This window comes from Hippopotamus amphibius, chromosome 9 (genome assembly GCF_030028045.1).
Source record: "Hippopotamus amphibius kiboko isolate mHipAmp2 chromosome 9, mHipAmp2.hap2, whole genome shotgun sequence".
Lineage (NCBI taxonomy): Eukaryota > Metazoa > Chordata > Mammalia > Artiodactyla > Hippopotamidae > Hippopotamus > Hippopotamus amphibius.
Window position 1 is genome coordinate 37731143 of NC_080194.1, and position 22313 is coordinate 37753455.

Consider the following 22313-nt stretch of genomic DNA (forward strand, 5'->3'; position numbering starts at 1 on the left):
GAGGCGATGACCAAATGTTTCTGTCATTCTAGGACAGAATAAAGAAGACAAAGAAAAAAGTAGAAAAGAATGACTAAGACAAAAAGCTATGAGACCAAAGGGGAGCAAGAGGAGGTGAAGAGTGGAGAGGAGGCTGAGGAGGAGGGAAGGAGGAGGGAAACCGGGAGACAGAGGAGAAATGGGAGGGAAGAAGGGAAAGATAGAGGGACGGGTCTGGAGAGGAGGAGGGGAAGATAGCACCGGAGGCAGTCAGCAAGCAGGAGGAGCAGGACAGGGGTCTGGGCATAGGCTCTCACCGAAAGTAGCGGCTGGGAGCCACGTTGAGATAGAGGAAGTGGATCTTCTTCAGGTATCTCTCCGTCTTCATAACGGTCATTATCTGGCCACCCAGGAGGGAAGTCTGCGGTAAGAAGCCAGTGCTTCTTTTTTGGAAGGTCTTCTCCCCAGGAACTTCCAAGTCACGATGAGACCTTGTGATAAAAAATCAGGAGAGAAGAGGCAGAGCAGAGCCGTCAGGTGGCCGCTGTCGGCCAGTGAATGAAGGAATTAGATCAGGTGCCTGAGAGGACCTGATGTGGCCTTGCCAGAGCCTGTCAACCATCTATACCCAAAGGTTCACATACTGAGCAAATGCAGTCCATGAGGTGATACAGTCAGGCAACTATATTCATACAGACCTGGGTGTGAACAACCCCTCCCTTTCTGATAAGTGAATAATCATTCTGGATTGTGATTGCTATGACGTCAGTGTTACATAATACTGAGTAAAAGTAATGGGAACACTTTGCTGTCCCAACTCATCACCTTGCAAGCCCATGGTCCTAGATTTCTTCTCTCTGGCAACCTTCCTAACCTTCTAGATCTCCTATCTTTGCCCCCATTATACCTGCTTTACAAAACTGCATGATCTCCATGCTTGTGATTCTTTCTTGCTCTTCCTCCGTCATCACCCAGCTTCCAGCTTCACATCCATCTCTTCCCAGCCGGGATCCTATGATGCCTCCTTCAGCCCCCTCAAACCTGCACCAGTACCATCAATCTTCTCACCCTTCCGTCGTACCAGTCAATAAAATTGGTATTAAAATTAATTATTCAAGAAGCCAAAAGTCAATTACCTGGACTAATAATTTTGGTTAGAGTGAACTCAAAGCACAAAAATAAAACAAACCCAAAACCCTCTGAATAATTAGACTTAGTCAAAGTATACCCAAATCTAGATCAACAGAACAAGTTACCCTAGGGATACAATGCAATGCTATTCTAAAGTTCACCTCAACAGTAGGGTTTATGATTTTGACATTAGATCAGGACATCTTAATGGTGTAATTGCTATTAAAGGTTCATTTCCTCAATAATTGAAGTGCTATATGATCTAAGTAGGTTCAGATCTCAGAACCAGGAATATCAGCTCCTCTATAGACTCCTGGTGTCCAGTCTCATCCGTGGGCTCACTCTGCTTGATGTCTTAGTATAAGTCCTCGGGCAGCTACCCCTTGGAATCTCCTCAGCTGCTATTCCAGGCCTCCACATACCCACCCCCCCACCCATGCCCAGCCCTGCCGGGCTCCCAGTCCCCTTCCCTGCCTCCATCCCTGCCCAGGGAAAACCGAGGCTCTCAGCCATGAAATAACTCCCTCAAGTTCAGCTGCCTTTCCACATATTTATCTGTCCATCCACATATTTATCTGTCCATCCTGATCTTGTCTGCAAATTTGAAAGGAAGGAGTGACTTTCTTCTCTGCAAGGCTAATTCCTCCATTTGTGCTCTTATCCCCTCTTCATGATGTATTTTTTTTTTAAGATTTTTTTTTTATGTGGACCATTTTTTTTAAAGTCTTTATTGAATTTGTTACAATTCTGCTTCTGTTTTATGTTTCGGTTTTTGGCCCTGACGCATGTGGGATCTTAGCTCCACGACCAGGGATCGAATCCTTACCCACTGCACTGGAAGGCAAAGCCTTAACCACTGGACTGCCAGGGAAGTTCCCTGCATGATATATTTTCAATCTCTTCTTCTTCGACTGTTAGCCTATATTTATTCATTCACTCTACTAATATTTATTGAGGAATTACTTCTTAAGCACTGTCTTAAGGGCTGTAAACGTCGCTCCATTTTTTTAAGAGTCCTACTCAGACACCACTATTCTTTCAATCTGCTGTCCTAATCTCTCTTTCCCTTTCAAGCCAAGCTTCATGAAAGAAGAATAAGACGTGACTTCCACTTCTTCACCTTCCATTCACTCCTGAACGCACTACAACCTGCCTCCCTCCTCACAAAACTCCACTGAAACTGCTCTCACCAACCTCTGCCTTACTGCTAAATTCAGTGAATATTTTTCAGATTTTCCTTACTTCCCTCAGTAGCATTTAACACTACTGACTGCTCCCTCCTCCTTGAAACTTCCCTCTTTATTTCACCTCCTGACCTTCAAGATATTTTGTTAACCCTAATCTAAACCCAAACTCCTCTGATGTGCTTTCCCCTAACTCTGATGTGTACACACACACACACACACACACACACATCCGCCAGAGGAGCAGCCAGGGGAAAGGCAACGTTCTTTGATTTTATAACACAACACAAATTGTAATGATATTTTACTTAAATCAACTTACTTATCATCTATCTCCCTTAACTAAGCTGTAAAACCCCAAGGAAGAGATTGAGTCTATCTTATCACTTCTGTGTCTTCAGCATCTAGCAGTTCCTGATATATATTAGATATCCAATAATACTTCTTGAATGTGTGAATGCCTGGGAGGCCAGTCCTGGGGAACATGGTGCACATTAAGCCACATTAGCTAGGCCTCAGAGGTTTACCGCCAGCTCCAAACAGAGGACAAAAAACTTGACTTCTTGCCAACATCTCAGCCCATTCTCACTCAAGTTAGGTTCCCCCAGGAAAGGGGACTTATACTCAGGGCACAGGGCAGATCTTTGAAAAAGAAGAGTCGGCTGGGGTTACTAAGGCATACATATACTGTGGGCACCGGCCACCTGCCATCAGGGCCCCAGGATCCTGCCTATCTCTTTGCCAGTAAGGCTCTAGGGCTTCAGGAAAAACTTGACCCAGCCATAAACTTAGAGCAAAAATTGAGAGCCACGCTTGATTAAAGGTAAAACTACCTTTCTTCCCAGACAGTGAATGTGTCCCAGACAAGCTGGCCAGAGGACAGGGAGAAATTCCAAGACTAGAGTTAGAGACCTCTCAGAAGAGGGGGTCTCTGTAGACATTCTGAAACCCTGAAGAGAGCAATGAGAGCCAGATTGGGGAGAAAATCATCGCTCTAGGGGCCAGGATTCCCTCATTCGCAGTGCAGGAAGAAGACTCCGGGAGGGTCAGAATGAAAGTCCTGTCAGTGCTGCCAACTGTAATCTGCCTTGGAGCTGGCTTAGCTCACACAGACATGGTGGGAAAGGGCCCTCAGACAAGTACTCACCTGAGGGCATCCCAAGGGAAGGACCAGGATTGAGCAGCCAGCACCCACTAGGTGGGCCCAGAGGCAGGACTCAGGGATTACGAACAAGTGAGAAAAACAACTAAGCACTATATGAAAAAGAAGTCTAGAAACTCTGGAAACTCAAGCTATATTCTGAAGCTTTGGCTTCCTTGTGGTTGACTTTTGATTTCATTAATTTCTGCATTTCCCTATGGGGATTAACACTGAGACCACCGGGTTTATTTTGCAGACAGAAAGGAAGAGTGTTCTTTCCCTCCTTTGCTCAAAGTCCCAGACTAGGTCCCGCACTTACTTAGTCTCTCTTCTTCCAGAAGGCTCCTCCCCTGCATTATCGGTGTCACTGCTCTCATCCTGTACAGGGATGTCCGTCGCCAGTGCCAGGGGAAGGAGCCTGAGACCATGTAGCCAGTGGGTCTCTTCCAGGGCCACTTCAGCGCCAACGATACCCAGGCTGTGCTGTAGCTCAGGCAGTGTCAATGGTCGCAGCCATGTGGCCAACTCCTCCTCTACTTGCTGCCCTCCCCACCGGGCCTGCACAAAAGGGCAGGCTGGGTGTGGGGGCCCGGGATGGAACCTCTGCTTCTGGGGGTAGCAGTCAACATGGGAGGTGTCCTCTAACAAAGAGGTGTCTCGGGGAAAGGCCTGGTCTATGGCACCTATCAGGTCCAGCTGGAGCTGGGCCCGGACCCAGGGTGCCCAGTGGTACAGCCGCTCCAGGAAAGGCAGCAAATCAAGGCGCCCAACAAGCAGCACACGATATGGAGGCAGCAGACCCAGCACTGCATACAGGTAGTACCAAGCTGCAGAGCTGCCGTCCTGCAGCACTGCTGAGAACAGAGTTTGGAGCTCAGCTACCAGGAGCTCCAGCACTGTAGGCCGCTCTGACCGAGTCACTGCCTTCAGGGCCTGCCTCTGTTTTCCCTGACAGACCCAGGGCTGCTCTGCTTTGTCTAGGACACCTACAGAATGCCGGGATTCAAGGGCTTTAGATGAAGCCTCTTCATCCGAGACCAAGAGGAGCCAGGCATTCAGCTGCTGTCGGATTGTCCCTGCCCACTGCTCAGGATCCGACTGCCAGTTCCAGACTCTTGGTTGCTGGATCTCACCTGCTTGGCCCAGCACAAGAGAGGGCAAGAGAAGGGGGCTTAAGCTCTGGGCAGGGTGGAAGGGATTGGGAGAAAGGGGAAGGGAGGGACTTAGGACAGGGAAACGGATGGAACTGCAGGGCAGAGCCAGACCAGCAGAGGGCCTTTCTTGAGACCCTCAGACCACCCCACAGCTTCCCCCAAAGAATGGTGAAAACCAGGCCCAGGACAGAGGTAGGGCCCTCCCTGCACAAAAGTCCCTTCCCACCGCCCAGGACACTGTCCCCTCACCTGGCCTAAGGGGCACAGGAGGCAAGGGAAGGGAAGAGAGCGGAATCTGCTGGTGACGTTTCATGGGGACGCGCCTGCTGGAGAAATGGATGAATTTAGACTTGGGTCCCAGGCACAGGCTCACTCTATTCACAGCCACCCCCACACAAAGACTGGCACACATGTGGGATCACCTGTAGCCACACACACCAAGAGGACAGCGCGGAGGACCTCAGAACAGCAGGCAACTGTCACTGGGATTGCAGCCTGGCGATGGCCTGAAGGGGAGGAACAGGTCGTTACTCAGAGGCAGCAAAGCCCCAGTCCCATTTGCCCGTGGGCTGAGGGATGTGTCGGGGACAGAAAGCAGAGGAGTGGGTAGAGCGAACTACTTGGTTGGATGGAGGGCGGCGCGGGGTAGGGCGGAGGGCCGGGCTGGAAGGAGGAGGAAGAAACGAGGAGGAAAAGAAGGGGAGAGAGGGGAGGAGGATCCGTGGGAGAGTGGGAGAAGGGGACATTCCTGGGGACAGCAGTGAGAGTGGGTGTGTTGGGGGGGGAGGGCGGGGAGCGCAGCGAAAGGAAGCTGATCCCCAGCAGCAGACTCACCCGCAGCCGCATAACCTCCCAGCTGTTAGAACAGTTACAGGACTGCGCGAGGCCAGAAAGGGGCGGGGCCGAGGGGCGGGGCCGGAGGGAGGGGCCGGGCCCAGAGCAAACCTGCTGGCTGCCCGCAGGCCTCGGGAGCAGGTGGTCTGCCGGGTTGGGTATGGACAAAGCTACGTGTACCAATCCTGCGGGCGTCGTGGGCAGGTATAACCCATGTGCCTGTCTATCTATTACTGAGCCTGTGAGCTGCCACGGGCAGCAACAAGCTATGTCTTTGGGACCCCTTCCACCAACACACCCTCGCACGTATCCACCTAGCTCATCTCACCCCCTGCAAAGAAAACAAATAAGACAAACTCCTTGATCACAGGGATCTCAGAACAGGGGCTGGAGGTGGGGGGAACGCCTGAATGATTAAAATAAATAGAAATTCAGCACGTGGTAGTCCCACCTCTGCTTTTGATATCTGATAAGAATCCCAAACCTAAAGTGTCCAAATCCAGACTCCTAACTGCCTCCTTCCCAAATAAACCTGTGCCTTTCACAGTCTTCCCCATCTCAGTAAATAGCAAGTCCATTTTTCCAGCTGCTTGGGTCAATATTGAGTCTCCTTTGACTCTCCCTTCCCCCCACTCCCCCCTGCACACATTCCATGTTTAATCCTTTAGCAAATTTTGTTAAGCTATAGCTTCGAAATATATCCAAAATCCAACTATTTCTCACTTCCCCAAGAGCTAAACCTTGGTCTAGGCCACTATCACCTCTCACCTAGATTATTCCACAGCCTTCTAACTGGTCTCTTTTATTCCAACCTTGCTCCTACAATCCGCTCTTTTCAAAGCAGCCAGTGACCTTTTTCAAATACAGGCAGATCCTATCACTCCTCTGCTCAAAACTCACTAATGCCTTATCATCTCATTCCCTCAGGAAAGCCAAAGTCCTATATCGCCTACAATTTACTATCTCATCAGCTGGCTGCTACCTCTGTGACTTTTTGTCCTTCTATCCCTATTCACACCACTCCTCTGTGCCTGGGTCACACTGAGCATGCTCCCACTCCAGAGCCTTCGTACAGTTCATCCCTGCTTATGGTTCATTTAGGAGACAGACAGGTGTTCTGTGGCTGTGTAACCAACTGCTACAATCTAAGCAGCTTAAAAACAACACCCATTTAGTATCTCACAGTTCTGTACACTGATGCCCAGCAATGGCCTGACTGGGTACCTGCTCAGGATATCATAAGCCTGAAATTGAGGCTGGCTGGGCTGAGTTTTTGTCTGGAGGCTCTGGGGGAAAATCCTCCTCTAAGCGCACTCTTGTTGGCAGGATTTGGTTTCTTGTGGTTGTGGGACTAAGGTTCCTCCTGGGCATCAGTTAGGGGCCACTCTCAGGCCCTAGAGGCCACCCATCCTCCTTGTCATATGGTACCTTCATCTTCAAATCAGCAACAGTGCCTCAAATCTTTCTCATGTCTCAAATCTTTCTGACATTCTCTTCTGCAACCAGCCAGAGAAAACTCCCTGCTTTTAAAAAGTTCATGTGGTTAAGCCAGGCCCACCCAGATCATCTCCCTTTCTTATAGTCAAGTGTGTCATATAATACAACCTAATCGCAGAGGTAAAATCTGTCATATTCACAGTCCTAGGGATTATACAGGCTGTGTACAGGGGGCAGGAAATCTTGGGCACCATGTTAACATTCTGTCTACTACACATATGTTGTAATAACAAAAAGACCCCCAAAATACAATGGCTTAAACTTGATAGAAACTTATTTTTCTCTCATATAACTGTCCAAGAATAAGTACTCCAGGACTAATATGGCAGCCTTTTAGTTCTGCCTTCTCCAAGGAAGTGGTCCTTGTCTTCAAGGTCCAAGGCAGTTCACCACCATGTGTGTTGGGCCACATCCCACGTAGTAAGAGGCGGGGAAGAGTAGGAGAAGGCATTCCCATACCCTTAAGGGCACAACCTAGCAATGCATGCACCACTCAATCACATTTCAAGTTTCTGCTTAAGAAGACCTCATTAGTGAGTTCTTCTCTGACAACCTAGCATAAAATAGCAACACTCTCCCCCCATTCCTTATCCTTCTCACCCTGCGTTAATTTCCTCCATAGCACTTATTACCATCTCATATTGATACTTACTTAACTGCTTATTGTCTCTTCCCCCTGACTAGAAGTATAAGCTCAATGGTGGCAGATTCTGACTGCTCTCTGCTGTAGCCCCAGCCCCTAGTGCTAGGCACCATGAGCAGGTGATCAGAACATATTTGTGGAATAAATGCATAAATAAATGTATAGCAATCTTCATTAGTGAGAAAGAGGACAGACTCTGGAAGTCAGACTGCCTGGATTGAAAACCTGACTCCACCACTTGCCAGTCATGGGATATTTTACTGCAGTTTTATTTTTCTTGTGAAATGAAGATAATAGTAGTACCTACTGTACAGGGTTGCTGTGAGAATTAAATGAGTTAACGTACATAAAACGCTTGGACTAGAGCCTGGTAGATAATAAGCATGTGGTATAAGGGATCCGTGTGAGCTACGTGCTTTTGTCGTTGCTTATGGCACTCTGCTGAGTGCTATGGATGTCATGGTGAACAAGACATAGAAGGGTTCCAAGAGGGCGCAAATAAGAATCCTCCCCGGAAAGGGCAAGGAAGAGTTACAGCAGGCCTTCAAGTTTTAGGCTTTAAAATAACAGTTTTTTCCAGTTATAAAATAAGGAAGTTATGGGGATGTAATATACAGCACAGGGAATATAGTCAATAATATTGCAATATGGTAATAACTTTCAACGGTGACAGATGGGGACTAGACTTATCATGGTGGTCATCTCATAAGGTATATAAGTGCCAAATCACCATGTAGCATACCTGAAGCTAATATAACAATGTATACCAATTATACTTCAATTAAAAAAAAAAAAAAAGGTTTCCAGACAGACAAAGCCAAAAGGGAATTCTGTTCAGTAATCTCTACTGAAACTTCAACACTACCCAATGATCTAATTATGTTCCTTCTGTCAGTTCATTCTCTCATTCTGTGCAATGACTACTTCTTTTTTTTTGTAAGCAAAAAGTAAGTTTATTAGAGAGCAGTTAGAGAGACAGTGCAATGACTATTTCAAAACTTCTGCTGCACTTTCGCATCTTCCATATATATATATATTTGGAGAGAGAGAGAGATTTTAAGGAATTGCCTGGGAAGGCTAAAATCTGTAGGGCAAGTCAACATGCTAGAAACCCAAGCAGGAGTTAATGTTGCAGTCTTGAGGCAGAATTTCTTTTCTGGGAATCTGTTTTTGCTCTTGAGGCCTTCAATTAATTAGATGAAGCCCACCCATGCTATTGAGGGTAGTTTCTTTTACTTAAAGTCAACTAATTGTAGATGTTAACCACATCTATAAAATACCATCACAGCAATGCCTCTAACATTAATGTTTGATAAAATAACTGGGTACTGTAACCTAGCCAAACTGACCCATAAAACTAACCGTTACACAAGCTATTTAAAAGGAACTCTCAATCTCCCAAAACCAAATCAAAAAACTGCTTAGATCTGATCTCATCCATTCCCCACTTCTTCCTGTTACCAATAAGAGATGATTCTCCTCTCTCTAAAGCCAAGCTCTAGACCTTTGCTTTGGAAATATTCTCTCTTGAATTCATTTCTCAACAAGTATTTGTGGAGTATCAACTGTGTGGGCACCAATTTAGATGTTTGGTTACATCAGTGTACAAAATAATAACACTGACAAAAATTCCTGTTTATGGAGCTGACACTCTAGTGGGGGCGGGGACACAAATAATAAATAACAAACAAAATGAGTAAACTGTAGAGTGTGTGAGACGTGACAGTGCTACGGGGGAGAAAAGGGGATCAGGAATGTCTGAGGGAAGGATGGTTGCAGTTTTAAATAGGGTAATCAGAGTAAGCCTTAATAAAAGGTGGCATCTAAGCAAAGACATGAAGGAAAGGAGGGAAGCCCTTCTCCCTGCCTATTGCCTGGTTAATTCTAATTCATCCTCTAATCTCAGCTTCAAAATCACTTCCTCGGGGAATTTCTTCATCCCACACACAGGTAAGTTAGTACTACTGTCTGCTCTCATTACAACGCACATTTTTTCTTCATGACATACATCACAGTTGTGATTACTTCTTCTATATTGACCTTCACCATAACCACGTAAAGTTTCAAGAGAACGACGATTGCATCTTTCTCGTTCACCTCTGTATGTGCAGGGCTTAACCAAGTTGGTAAAAGCAGTCACTCAAGTATTTGTGAAATATATAAATATATGGATGAATGTGGGGGCATACCCAGAAAAAGAAAAAAAGACGCCAGAATTAGCATGATGTGTCTGAACACCGCAAATAGATTCTTTTATAACCAAGGATAAGATCATCAAAGGTTGGCTGAAGATGAGGCCAGAGAGGTCATCTGGGACCTGATCAGAGAAAGCCTCCATTGTGAGGCGAAGGAGTCTGAAGGTCATGGAAGGCATTAAGTAGACGAGCACCATGGTTAAAGTTTATATTTTACATGAATCACTCTTGGTTAGTATAGAAAATGGATTGGCAGTGTCTCCCAATAGCCAATCTCCTCTTCCTCCTTAGTAACAGAAGCTCCAATTTTTAACTGGGTAAAAGACTGGTAAGAATAAAGCTGACATTTCCCAGCCTCCCTCATAACAAGAGCTCAATGATTTGCTGCAGGTGGAGGCTTTTCAGTGTTGACATCTGATTAAGGGAAGATACAAAAAGTGTAAGTTTGAATGAAAAACACCTCTAAATCATTGGCAAAAGGTCAAATACAGAGTCATTGCTGTCCCTTCTGATAAAAAGCCTTTCTCTCATTATATAGAGTTGATTGAGCTAGGAAGAGACCGAAAGATACTCATTCAACAAATATTTATCAAGCACTTTCACGTGCCAGGCACTGTGATAAGGATACAACGGTGAGCAACACAGACAAGGACTCTGACCTCATGGGATTTACATTGATAATTACCAAGTGTACAAGTGCTACATGCCCAAAACATATGCATTTATGGGAGCTGGAGTTTGGGAAGAGTTATTTGAGGAAATAGTATTTGAACTAAGTACTCAAGAATGAGTAGAAATTACGTAGGGAGAGTAAGGGGGGAAAGCATTGCAAGTCAGGAAACAGCAGGTACAAAGGCCCTGAGATGGAATAGTGTATGACAGGTTAGAGGAATTGAAAGGTCAGAGTGGTTAGAATACAGGAGTGAAGTGTGGTTCAATTTGATTCAATTCAACAAACAGTATTAACTGTCCGGTGTTTGACAGTTACTGACAAGAATAAGCTGAGGTAGGCAGGGGCTGGATCTTGCAGGGCGTGGTAGGTCATGTGTAGAATGTCAGTGTTCAGTCCTAAGAATGGGGAGCTACTGCAAGGTTTTAAGCATAAGTTTGTGTCTTCTGGCCAATGAATGGACAAGAGATTGGAGGGGTACAAAAGTGGACAGGGGAGGAAGCAGGAGTTGCAATGATCTTGGTGGGAGATTGTGAAGATGAAGAGAAGCAGACAGAGCAAGGGATTTTTAGAAATGTAAACTGATAGGATTTGGCAGCTGACTGAAGGGATGAGTGAGGTTTCTAGTTTCTATGACTGGTTGAGTACCAGGCATAGGAGGAAAGTTTAAGAGGAAACATGTTGATTTGGGATGTTCTTGAAACACCTAAGTGGAGATGTCAATCAAGTAGCTCAGAGGAGAGAGCTGAGTTATCAGCAACGAAAGCTCAGAGTGGGGATAAAACAACACCGGAAGAATTACACTGAGAAAGAACAGGACCTAGAGAAACTTTTAGATTTGATGGCTGGAGGCGGGTAAGCCTGCAAAGGAGGCTAAGAAGCTGTGGCCAGAGGTAGCAGTAAAAACACAACTGGAATTGCAGACACCAGAGTGTCGATGAGGAACAAGTCAATAGTACCAGATGCCACTGAGAAGTGAAGTAAGCTGAGGAAATAACCACTGGATTCAGGGAAATGAAGGTCACTTGGTGAGGTGGGGTGACCTCAGGTAGAACTATCTGAATAGAATAAAGGTTACAGAAGTCAAAATAGAGTGGGTGGAGGACTGGGAATGGAGAAAACCAAAGTATCCACTGTTTGGAGAAGTTTGGCTGTAAAGTGGAAAAAAACTGGATGGTACCTGTGAGGTAAAGTGGTTTGTTTGTTGTAATGGGAGTCTTTGGCACACTTAAACATTGACGAGAAGAATTTAGTAAAGTGGGAAAGAGTCAGAGATCTCCGAAGAAGGAAGGACTAGGATTCAGTGCACAGACACAGGCACTGGCCTTAAGAGGGACGCTTGTCCTGTTTAGACAGGAGGGAAAGAGGACAGAATGATGCAGATGTAGATGGGTGACCAAGTTTGGAGTTGCAAGATGTTGCGGGAGCTCCCCACTGATAGCTTCTACTTTTGCCTATGAGACAAAAATAAGGTTACCTGCAGAAAGCGAACAGAATGGTGGGGATAATAAGAGGCTTAAGAATATTGGTTTGAAATAGTTATTGCAGGGAACAGGAAAGATGACTAGAAAACTCTAGTGGGATTACAGGGGCTGAGGTTCTATTTGAAGTTGATAACCATGGGTTCAGTGATATAAATCTGCTCTGTAGTGATCTCCTTGGGCAGTTTTTAGATGTCCAAATGCAGGCACAAATGTTTCATTTTATCCAGGTCCAACAAAGAAATGAGAGGGAAGGAAATTTAGCCTATTACAAAAGAATGACTAGAATTTAAGCATGACAGGTATCTAAAGACAGGAAGGCGTCAATGGAGAGAAGGTAGAAGCAATGGTCTGAATGCTGCAGTGAAATTTTAAAAATGCTAAAGGAATAGTTCAATAAACGAAGTGGAAGGAACACATTCAGTGAATACAATGCAAGTAATAATGTTTTGAAGATGGAGCAGTTTGGGGTGGTGACAATGGCCAGGACATAACTAAGGGTACCTAAGACAGAATAGAAATGACTGGAGATGGGGTCAAGCAACTAAGAGACAAAAACACTGAATGGACTGTCTGTGTAACATTAAAGTATTAAGGGGTGGATAGGAAGACCAAAGGCTAGCTATTTAGAGGAAAGTAGGAGAGTGGCAGTTACTGAGGATAAGTAATGAGAGAGGGTGGTACAGTTGAATAGGCTCAAAGGAATTAGACTTTGCAAAGGAGTGGGCAGTTAAGTTCTGAAGCCACAATGGCAAGAACAACCCTCTCAAGAGTTTGTGATAAAGGGATGAAGCTTTGTCACCATTTGTCCTTGTGCTGTGTTTGAAACATCACATCGCTCATTATGCCAATGGCTAACACTTTATGGTAAGACCTGAAGGCGACTTCAGTGACAATGGAAGACGAATAGTAGGAATAAGGTTCTTCTCATAAGTATTGAACATATTTTATAAACAGAGAAGAAAGAAGAGATTGAAAAGTTAAGGAACTGGTGGATCAGATCGAGGGACACCTGTTTTTCCACGCCTAAGGAAAGACTGACTGCAGATGAGCAAGCAAATATAAGCTCTGAAAGTTCAAAGGACATAGGCTTTTTAACAAAAATTTATTATTATTATTTATTTTTAAATTTTTGGCTGCATTGGGTCTTCGTTTCTGCCACAGGCTTTCCCTAGTTGTGGTGAGCAGGAGCTACTCTTTGCTGTGGTGCATGGGCTTCTCAGTGCAGTGGCTTCTCTCGTTGCGGAGCACGGGCTCCAGTAGTTGCAGCATACGGGCTCAGTAGTTGTGGCACACGGGCTTGGTTGCTCCACGTCTCAGATCCTGGTCTGGGATCTTCCCAGACCAGGGATTAAACCTGTGTCCCCTACATTGGCAGGCAGATTCTTAACTACGGTGCTACCAGGGAAGTCCCAGGACATAGGCTTTAGAGTCAGACAGATCTGTGTTCCCAGCCCTTGTCCAGCAATTACTAATTACATGACATGGAAACACAGATACTTCATAATGGAAGTTTATTGCAAGGATAAATGTAAATATTGATATGGAAAAATCCTTCCCATTCCAGGTCCCCATTCCTGTCTCTGGGAACTGCAAAGTTCACAAGCTGTTTTACCTGCATTTATACTTTCCAAGGAGAGGACTTTATTGGGTAGACATGAAACCACTCAGTAGGAAAGTTCCTGGTCAACAACTTTTTTTTTATCAAGGAAGGGTCTTAACAAATCTTTCTGTTCAAGATTTTGACTAATGAGGCAAAAAGCTGATTAGAGCCACATTTCTCAATAGGTAACTGTGTATAAGGTGGGCTTCTGGTACATACTGAATTCTTTCTTCCTCATCTATTATGTGGGGATAATACCAAGACCAGAACCTATACAAAGTGGGTGCTCAATAGATATTTTGAAAGACAACATGGATTTTCAAGACAGACCTGCATTTTCTGATGGGGTCTGCTACTAGAGAATTTCAGTGTCCTGATCTGTACAGGAGAGAAAGCATCTGCTTTGTGGGTGGTTGTAAGTTTTCTTTTCTTTTTTTTTATGATTATGGGAGCCAATGTCTAAGAACTTCTATTTTAAAAATGAAACGTATCACCTGATGGGGAATAGTTGAGGGTGAGGTGGGGGATTAAGGAGAGCAGTAAAGGTGTAAAATAACTGCCGTGGTGATTAGGGGAGCAAATAGACCAGGAACCCACAAAACGTTGTTTGTTGGTAATGAGGGCTTGGTTGAGGTTGGAGACCTTAAATATTTAATGGCATTCACTATACAGCTTTGTTTTTCTCTAGCAGTGTGAATGGAGGAACAGAAAAGTTAAAACAGCTGAAATGATACAAAAAGGACACAAGAATGGTAAGAAAATTCAGGGATGAAGTGACAGGCCATTCGGATTGCTGACTATAGAGGTAAATTCCACATGGAGGGCAATAATGAGGAAAGAATAGAGAGGCTGGGATTAGAAACCACAGAACAGCCACAGTGGGAACAATGTGGGGTAGAGGAAGACACAGAATGAGGAGATTACAGACAAGCGGTGAGACATTAAGGTAACATTCAAGAAGTCCTGAAGATCTGGCTTTCTTCCTTTTCCCTCCATAACCATCACCACCTACTTCTCCCTCAGGTTTTTAATCCCTCAAGTCTGACTGTACTGCAGAATATGGTTCCACAAGTTTCCCCTTTCTGACTGCTCCTGAAGACAAGCACACAGATCTTCTTTGTTTAAAGATTTTACTGCTCATCCTAAGAAGACAGAAAATATTAAGTAAGTAACAACTTGCAGAAGTGGTTTACGTTCCAAAACACCCCAGAATTCTTACAGGCTTCATCTCTGTCTGGGGCTACTGACTTCCCAGGAGGTAGTGCCTAAAAGCCCTACGGATTCTTAATCTGTTGTCCTTAGATATCTCTAAGGGGGCCATTTAAGTCAGACGCACAGCTATACAGAGTTCCCATGTTCTGCCATCTGGGCAGAAACCAACTTCTCGTTGCTATCACCAGTCTTAAAATTGTACTCACAGACGTTGCTTTAATCAGGTGCCTGAGAATGCTGAGGTTTTCCTCCTACATGCAGAAGGCAATTTCTCTGCTGCCAGGGCTGAAGGACTAACTGACAGAACAATAAGGATGGTGCCAATAAAGTGGGCAAAGCTTCCTTGCCCAGAATATAAAGCAAACAGTAAAAGTGGGTTTATTAGCTCCAGGAAAAGGAGCAACAGTACCCAGCTCTCAGGTAACTCCTCACTTTCTACATTCAGGTTGCACCCAGACCAAGGTCCACTGGCTTCTTCAATTTGAGGGTCCATCCAGTGCCTCCCTTTCCAGGGTGGGGACGGCTAGCTGCCTGATGGCGAGGTTCCGGACTGTTCAGCGGCAACACCTGGCACAGCTGAGGCAGCCTCGTAGTCTGCGATGCGGCGCTGTACCAGGGCAGGCATGAGCTGCACGTAAGCGGCCATGAGGCGGTGATTGGAATGGATCAGCTTCCCAGCACAGCTGTGCAGACAGGCCTCCTGGAAGGAAGACAGGGTGGAAGTAGAAGCCAAAGGTGTCCTGTCAGGTCCGTCTCCTTCCTTCCCATCCCCAGCCTAGGGGCGAGGGTCACAGAAAGGCCAGGGCCAGAGGCAGGGGAAGTGGCGGGAGAGGGAAGCCGTCTACGGTTGACTGAGCATCTAGGGTAATCTCCCTACTGGATTCCCCACCTAACCTCCTCAGCATCCAGAGCTCGGTGGTGCAGGCTGGGCACGCAGCGCTGGAAGCAGAGCTCCGTCATCCGATTGTAGACCAACAGGAAGTCCCGCAGCTGGGAGCAAGGGGGGGGACAAGGCACTCAGCGAAGAGGGGGCCACATCTCCATTCAAGGCCGTGCCGCCCGAGCTCTCCCAGGACCGCGCCGCAGGGCCCGACGTTCCCATCCCTCAGATGCCTGGCTCTTTGGGGTTCGCGCCATGCAGACAAGGATGCTAGCTGACCTCATGGCCCTAGAGCGACTTAGCTCCCACTCACGTTTCTCAGTTGCTGCTGCTGCTGCTGCTGCTGCTGCTCCATCACGCCGCCGGCGCGTGCCCTACATCACTTCCCTCGCAGCCCCTCGGTAACGCCCCGGAAGTGACCTCTCGTGGCTCCTCAGAGACAGAGGGGTTGGCTCCAGGATCGCCCTGCCCCCAGATGCCAACGTCACTTCCGCCCTCATAATCTGCGACGTGGCCGGCTTCTTCTGCCCGGGAGAGAACGTCACTTCCGCCGAGTCCCTGACCTGCTGCTAGGATCGCGACGGGAACTGGAGCCCGAGGTCCCCGCGCGGCCCGGGCCTGGCGCCCTGAGGGGAAGAGCGGCCCGGCCCGAGGTGAGAGGGACATGCATGGGCGAGGGCAAGTTGAATGCACGAACCTGACCTGAGGGCAAGATGCCTCTGAGCCCTGGGGAAGGATGAGGACACACCTGATGCCCAGGTGTGTGGGGGGGAGGGCGGAGACTCACACACCTGGGGAGACATAACAGACTTTGGAAGAGATCACCTACCTATGTCCTGGGAAAAAGAGGCTTTTCCCAGAGGTCTGGAACTTATACCAACTGATTCAACTCAGGCTTGAGGGGGGTGGGGGGAGGGCTCGAGGAAGAGGAGGTGCATGGGATGGAGGAGGGGGAGACCACCTGCAGGAAAGGGCAAGAAACAATGAAGAAGTGTGAAAGGCCAAGCAATGGTGTACATACCTTAGTGGGGGTAGACACCTGAGCCCTGGGAAGGGGGTTCATCTCCTGATGGGGAGAAACACCTGCATGGGCATATGCTTCTTGAGAGCACAGACTTCCTCTCTCTTGTTCACTGCTGTATCTCCATTGCCTCAAATAGTGCCTCATCGTAGGTACTCATGAAATGTCTGTTGAGTGATTGAATGGATGGATGGTTACCGGAGTCCTGGTAGGGTGGGGGATTCATGAGAACAAGACCTCAGGTCAGGCACACCTGAGGCCTGGGTGTGCGTGTGTACAAATATGCACCTTGGAGGGGAGAAATACATAAACTTCAGGCAAGAGTAGTGGCCAAACCCCAGAACACTGAAGCCCTGGGACAACCTCCGAAATGGCAGGGGAGACCTTCCTCTTTGGAGTACTGGCCAGTTTCCAGAACTGTCTGTGTTGGGCTTTGCAGGGCGCTGGGGTAGAGGCTTTGACTCCAGTCCCTTCGCTAGCCATGACGGACGGGATCCTAGGGAAGGCAGCCACAATGGAGATCCCCATCCACGGGAATGGTGAAGCTGGGCAGCTTCCTGAGGATGATGGGCTGGAGCAGGTGCTTCTGTTTGATTCTTCATATTGTTTCAATTGAGGAATCCCAATTCATAAACCCTGAACTCTTACCTCTATTCCAGTAGCCTTCCCCTAACTTACCTAACTCCCTTCATTCTTTTTACAAATCTTTGTTCTGATTCTGTGCAGACGTCCCTTGTGTGCTCTCTCTATGATGCTTCAATCCAAGCTTGTTTTCACCCCCAAAATGCTTCAGCTGCCCCTATGTTCCTGAAGCCCCCCTCTTCTCTGGCCTCTAGGACCTCCAGCAGGTGATGGTGTCAGGACCCAACCTCAATGAAACCAGCATTGTGTCTGGTGGCTATGGGGGCTCTGGTGATGGACTCATCCCCACAGGTATGAATAAGCAGAACAGGACAGGGAGCTTGAGTGTAGAGGGGGAGAGTGATGATTCTAGGGAGCATAGACTATGTCAAAGAAGGCCTGAATTATGTCTGGAGATCCTGGGAGCCTCTGCTAGAATGACCCCTATGGAATCTCAGCCCAAGGCCAGTTCCAAGGGCTGTCCATCTGCACCCACTTGCCATTTAGCCCCACTCGTCCTTTCTCTGCTGTTACCACCTAAGTCAAGCAAAGAACTCTGTTTCACAGGCCTCCCCCCGCCCCGCTCTGGAGCCTGAATCTGATTTGGAACTTTGTGAGGCTTCTCAGAGTTTTACTTTAGACTCCAACGTTTAGAGGAACAAACAGCTCTGAATTTTGCACGACTAGGATCCCCATGGGAACGCCAACTGGGTTTTCTGTTGAATGGACCCACCATCCTTGATCAGTCACCCCACAGTCAGCCTATTTTCTGCTGTTTTCTCTACCCCTGTATGCTAGCAACTCTCTCTTCCCTCCTTCTCCAACCCCCACCCCCACTTCAAAAGGAGGCCAGATGTATATTGGGATTTGGGTCTCAGGGCACAATGTATGCGTTCCTCCTAGTGAGTAGGAGAATCTAATTGCCTCTAGCTTCTGCTCCTTCAGGGAAGTCATTTTCATGTGCTGGGAGGGAAGTATGGGTGGAACCACAGAGGTGTGTGATTGTATCTGAGAGAGGATGGTGTCAGAGAACTTGGTCCTTTAGGGTCTGGCCGCCATCCATCTCACAGTGCCACTCCTGCTGGCCCCGGGGATGAGGTGGCTCGGGGCATCGCTGGAGAGAAGTTTGACATCGTCAAGAAATGGGGCATCAACACATATAAGGTGGGATTCAAGCACCCCTTCCTTCCCCCAAACTCCCCTGGGTACCTTTCCCCCATCTTCCAGACCATAATATCCCATCTGGCTGCGACTAGGGGCCTGGGGATGCTGGGGTACCTTTTGCGGGGGGCAGGGTGCTAGGGTCTCTGACCTGTTCCCTCACTTCCCAATCAGTGCACAAAGCAGCTGTTATCAGAGCGATTTGGCCGGGGCTCCCGGACTGTGGACCTGGAGCTAGAGCTGCAGATTGAGCTGCTGCGTGAGACGAAGCGCAAGTATGAGAGTGTCCTGCAGCTGGGCCGGGCACTGACAGCCCACCTCTACAGCCTGCTGCAGACCCAACATGCACTAGGGGACGCCTTTGCTGACCTCAGCCAGAAGTCCCCAGAGCTTCAGGTGCCTCGGCCAGGCCAAAGAGGGTGGGGGGACTGGGCCCGGGCCCTCCCAGGCAGTCACCTCTCAGCCTCCCTCCCTCCCTCCCTCCTGCAGCCCAGAGGGAGCACCCCTCCAGGGTGGGCCCAGCCCTGCCCCCGGCAGCACTCACCTGTGGAGGCAGCCTAAGGGTTGGTACGGAGGTTCAGAAGTTGGAAGGGGTGGGGGAGGCCGCACACGAGGTGCCTCGCAAGTGACCCTTCTCCGCGTTGACGAGAATGCCTTCAGTGCTCAGCCTCATCGGAGCCCCTGCCTTGCCTGCTGCACTAGCTTTCCCTAGTCCAGTCCTAGGAACTTAATCGGAGACCCCCACTCCCACATTCCTGCCCCAGGCATCCCCAGGGTGGCCCCACTAACTTTCTGGCCAAGAGAGCCTTGCCAGAGGCAGTCCTGGGTTGTTCCAGTTTCAATGGCTGGCTCCTCCTGGGAGAGGAGGGGAAGGAAGGGCCCTGCGGCTCCAGTCAGGTGGCTACATACGGTTGCTCAAGGCCTGTCCCTCCCTTCTGCCCTCAGGAGGAATTTGGCTACAACGCAGAGACACAGAAGCTGCTGTGCAAGAATGGAGAGACGCTGCTAGGGGCTGTGAACTTCTTTGTCTCTAGCATCAACACGTTGGTAACCAAGACCATGGAAGACACACTTATGACTGTCAAACAGTATGAGGCTGCCAGGTGTGGGCACTGGCAGGGCCTAGGGTTTGGGGAGTTGGCTGGCATGGGTGGAAGTTTGAGCTTTAGGGGCATAAGAATTGAGAAGAGAAAGGAGAATGTGTGTGGAGGGCAAAGGGGTGGAGACCAGCCCATGTCGCCCCCTCCCCAGGCTGGAATACGATGCCTACCGGACAGACTTAGAGGAGCTAAGCCTAGGCCCCCGGGATGCAGGGACGCGTGGTCGACTCGAGAGTGCCCAAGCCACTTTCCAGGCCCATCGGGACAAATACGAGAAGCTGCGGGGAGATGTGGCCATCAAGCTCAAGTTCCTGGAAGAGAACAAGGTGCTAACCCCACCCCTTTGACCCAGCCCACCTTGCCATCTGTAACACTGCCCCCCTCCCCATCCCACACCACCCGACAAACCTCCCTGTCATTGAATGGGGAAATGCAGCCTGGCTAAGGAGTGGAATCTTTCTCCAGCCCACTCAACCCCTGGACCTTTCCTATCACCCTCCCTCTGATCCCTGGTCCTTTTCTATTGGAGGATTTGGCTGCGGATCCCAAGAACATAACTGGGGAAAATCCACCCCTTGAGCTTGGGTGCCAGAACCCCTGGCCCTGCCAATCAAGTCAGGTCTCTCCTATCACAATGGCTTTCATCCTTTGACTCCCTTGGTGGATCAGCCCCCTCTCCAAAAGCACCATCAGAGCAGAGTCCGTGTGCCTCTTGTCTGGGCTCAGGCTCATAGCCCCTCGGTAAGGGTGTCTGAGTCCAGTCTCAGCTGACCCTGCTGCACCCCCAGATCAAGGTGATGCACAAGCAGCTGCTGCTCTTCCACAATGCTGTGTCAGCCTACTTTGCTGGGAACCAGAAACAACTGGAGCAGACCCTGCAGCAGTTCAACATCAAGCTGCGGCCTCCAGGAGCTGAGAAGCCCTCCTGGCTAGAGGAGCAGTGAGCCACTCCAGCCCAACCTGGCTATCAAGAAGGACATTGAGAGGGGCAGTCCTAGGGTGGGGGAGATTTGGACATGGGACATCCCTTGCCACCTGCGCTCTGGCTTGGGTTCCCTTTCCCTGGCTGGGGCCTGACGGGGTCTGCAGGCCCAGCAGCTGCTGCCCTGTCCTTTATCTTCCTGGCCACTGGGCTTCATTCCCAGATCTTTTCCTTCCACTCCACAGCCAAAGGCTATGACAAAAACCACTCCCTGGCCAATGGCATCACTCCTCAGGCCTATCCCCAGTTCCTGGGGTGTGCCCCCTGACCAATGGCAGAGCCTCAAAAGGCCCTGTCAGCCAATGGCAGCTCTTCTTGGGCTCCCCTGGGCCAATGATGTTGCCTCCAAAACCCTTTGTCCCTCCTCAATGCGTGTCCATTGCAGAGAAGGGGACTGGGACCAAAGGGGTGGGGATATGGGGAGCCCCATTTCTGGCCCTGCATCTGAAGGGGTCTCCCCTCACCTACCCACCCAGTTTAATTGTGCTTAGAGCCCTGGAAGATTGGGACCTAGCACTAGGAATAAACCTTTCATAAAAGCAGGCCCAGTGAGGTCAATTTGTGGGGGACTCTAGGAGGGTGGTCTGGGTGGAGAAATGCTCAGTCTAATCATAGACCAAAATCCTATCAGTTCAGGAGAGCTGGGGCCAGATAGCTGAAGTCAGGTTTCAGGAACAATCTGAGGGCACACTCTCCTCGCAGCCCCAGCAGGAGCCAAAGTGTTATTTGCCCTTTAAGCTAGCACCAAGATAGCAATGGATCTTAAAGCACAGGGCCCAGAGCGGGTTGGGCCCACTGACCTCCATCATCCATTCATTCATACAGCAAATATTTACTGAGTGCTTTTATTTGCCAGGCACTGCACTCGACCCTGGGGAAACATCAGGGAATAAAACACGGTCCCTGCCCACAGTGCTTATGGCCTAGTGGGGGATAGAGGCAAGTAACTAGGCAACTACAATACAGTGATAAATACTAGGATACAGAAACACAGAAGTACAGGGAGCTATGGGAGCACAGAGGAGGGGCATCTAGCCTAGATGGGTGGAGATGGGGATGTTGGCTTGAAACCTGAGACCTGATGGGAACTACAGGAGAGCCAGGTAAAGAGTAGGGGGAAGAGCATCTGAGGCAAAGAAGCCAACATATGTGAAGGCCCTGAGTAGGAACAGGAAGGAATTCAGCTTGGGTAAAATGAAGGAGGAGTGGCCAGAGGGTGACTACAGAGGTAAGGTAGTAGATTATCTGAGCTTTTTCAGGCTGCTTAAGGACTTTTGCCCTTTGAACTCAGAGAGCTATGAAGCCTTATCAGCAGAAGTTTGATGACATAGGACAAGTTTAGGGTTGAGGAAAGAAGTCTTTGTGAGGCTTAAAATAGACCCGAGTCACTTCATCTTGGGTAGCCCTGGCCCCAAATTCCAAAGCAAGCGTGAACCCTGTCTGAGGCTCATTCACAAGCACTGGAGCACCTGTGCTGGGTGCCAGACCTGAGGCAGCTGAGAAGCAAGGCACTTGCCAGGGTCGCTGCTGCAGCCAGGTGTTAAGCCCAAATCTGAACCTTGTGTAATGAAAGAAAGCTCCCCAACAGCACTTTGATTTAGTCAGGGCCCAGGTACCATCACCCTATGCTCCTTGGCCAAGGAATGCACCAGAATTTTTGAGCATTCTCCCCTACCTCTGGAAGGTGCAGTTGTCTGGCTGCAGCTTGATTATTGAGTGGGGTGGTCTACATACAGGCCCCTCACTTCATGGGCCGCTGGGGATTTTTCAACATGAAAGGTCCTGAGGCTCCAAGTGACTGGAGGCAGGACCTACATACAAACA

At 48.6% G+C, this 22313-nt stretch overlaps 3 protein-coding genes across 7 annotated transcripts in view; 1 reads left to right on the top strand and 2 right to left on the bottom strand.

Moving 5' to 3' along the window:
- The window catches only part of DNHD1 (dynein heavy chain domain 1), a 69691-nt gene extending 69270 nt beyond the window's left edge, over positions 1-421 (bottom strand). The window contains exon 1 of the mRNA XM_057749355.1: positions 297-421. Coding sequence (XP_057605338.1) covers positions 297-376 — 80 coding nt within the window. The 5' untranslated portion in view covers positions 377-421. The remainder of the gene's footprint in view (positions 1-296) is intronic.
- TIMM10B (translocase of inner mitochondrial membrane 10B) lies at positions 394-16014 on the bottom strand. 3 transcript variants are annotated; one of them, XR_009055450.1, is made up of 4 exons: positions 15918-16014; positions 15619-15714; positions 14931-15424; positions 394-470 (listed from the first exon to the last, which is right to left on the bottom strand). XR_009055450.1 is itself a non-coding variant. In XM_057748802.1 (3 exons), exons 1-3 carry the CDS (start codon positions 15957-15959, stop codon positions 15248-15250), a joined length of 315 nt encoding a protein of 104 aa, XP_057604785.1. In that variant the 5' UTR covers positions 15960-16014; the 3' UTR covers positions 8540-15247. The 3 variants fall into 3 exon arrangements, 1 of the variants encoding a protein (XP_057604785.1); XR_009055449.1 differs by lacking the exon at positions 394-470 and adding an exon at positions 8538-14654; XM_057748802.1 differs by lacking the exon at positions 394-470 and having other exon boundaries at positions 8540-15424.
- Positions 16015-16150: 136 nt separating this feature from the next.
- On the top strand, positions 16151-21031 carry ARFIP2 (ADP ribosylation factor interacting protein 2). Of its 3 annotated transcripts, none has more exons than XM_057695189.1 (8): positions 16151-16257; positions 17065-17205; positions 17462-17558; positions 18292-18410; positions 18582-18803; positions 19353-19510; positions 19659-19833; positions 20296-21031. In XM_057695189.1, the coding sequence occupies exons 2-8, from the start codon at positions 17107-17109 to the stop codon at positions 20449-20451; spliced, it is 1026 nt and encodes a 341-aa protein (XP_057551172.1). In that variant the 5' UTR covers positions 16151-16257; positions 17065-17106; the 3' UTR covers positions 20452-21031. The 3 variants fall into 3 exon arrangements, with proteins under 3 accessions (XP_057551172.1, XP_057551173.1, XP_057551171.1); XM_057695188.1 differs by having other exon boundaries at positions 16166-16363; XM_057695190.1 differs by lacking the exon at positions 17065-17205 and having other exon boundaries at positions 16155-16257.
- Positions 21032-22313: the final 1282 nt, after the last annotated feature.

Coding starts and splice junctions, on each gene's coding strand:
- TIMM10B (XM_057748802.1), bottom strand. CDS start 15,959: ATGGAGCAGCAGCAGCAGCAGCAGCAGCAGCAACTGAGAAAC. Junction 15,715..15,917: donor AGCAGCAGCAACTGAGAAAC/GTGAGTGGGAGC, acceptor CCTTGCTCCCAG/CTGCGGGACTTCCTGTTGGT. Junction 15,425..15,618: donor GAGCTCTGGATGCTGAGGAG/GTTAGGTGGGGA, acceptor TCTTCCTTCCAG/GAGGCCTGTCTGCACAGCTG.
- ARFIP2 (XM_057695189.1), top strand. CDS start 17,107: ATGACGGACGGGATCCTAGGGAAGGCAGCCACAATGGAGATCCCCATC. Junction 18,411..18,581: donor GGGGCATCAACACATATAAG/GTGGGATTCAAG, acceptor CTTCCCAATCAG/TGCACAAAGCAGCTGTTATC. Junction 19,834..20,295: donor AGTTCCTGGAAGAGAACAAG/GTGCTAACCCCA, acceptor CTGCACCCCCAG/ATCAAGGTGATGCACAAGCA.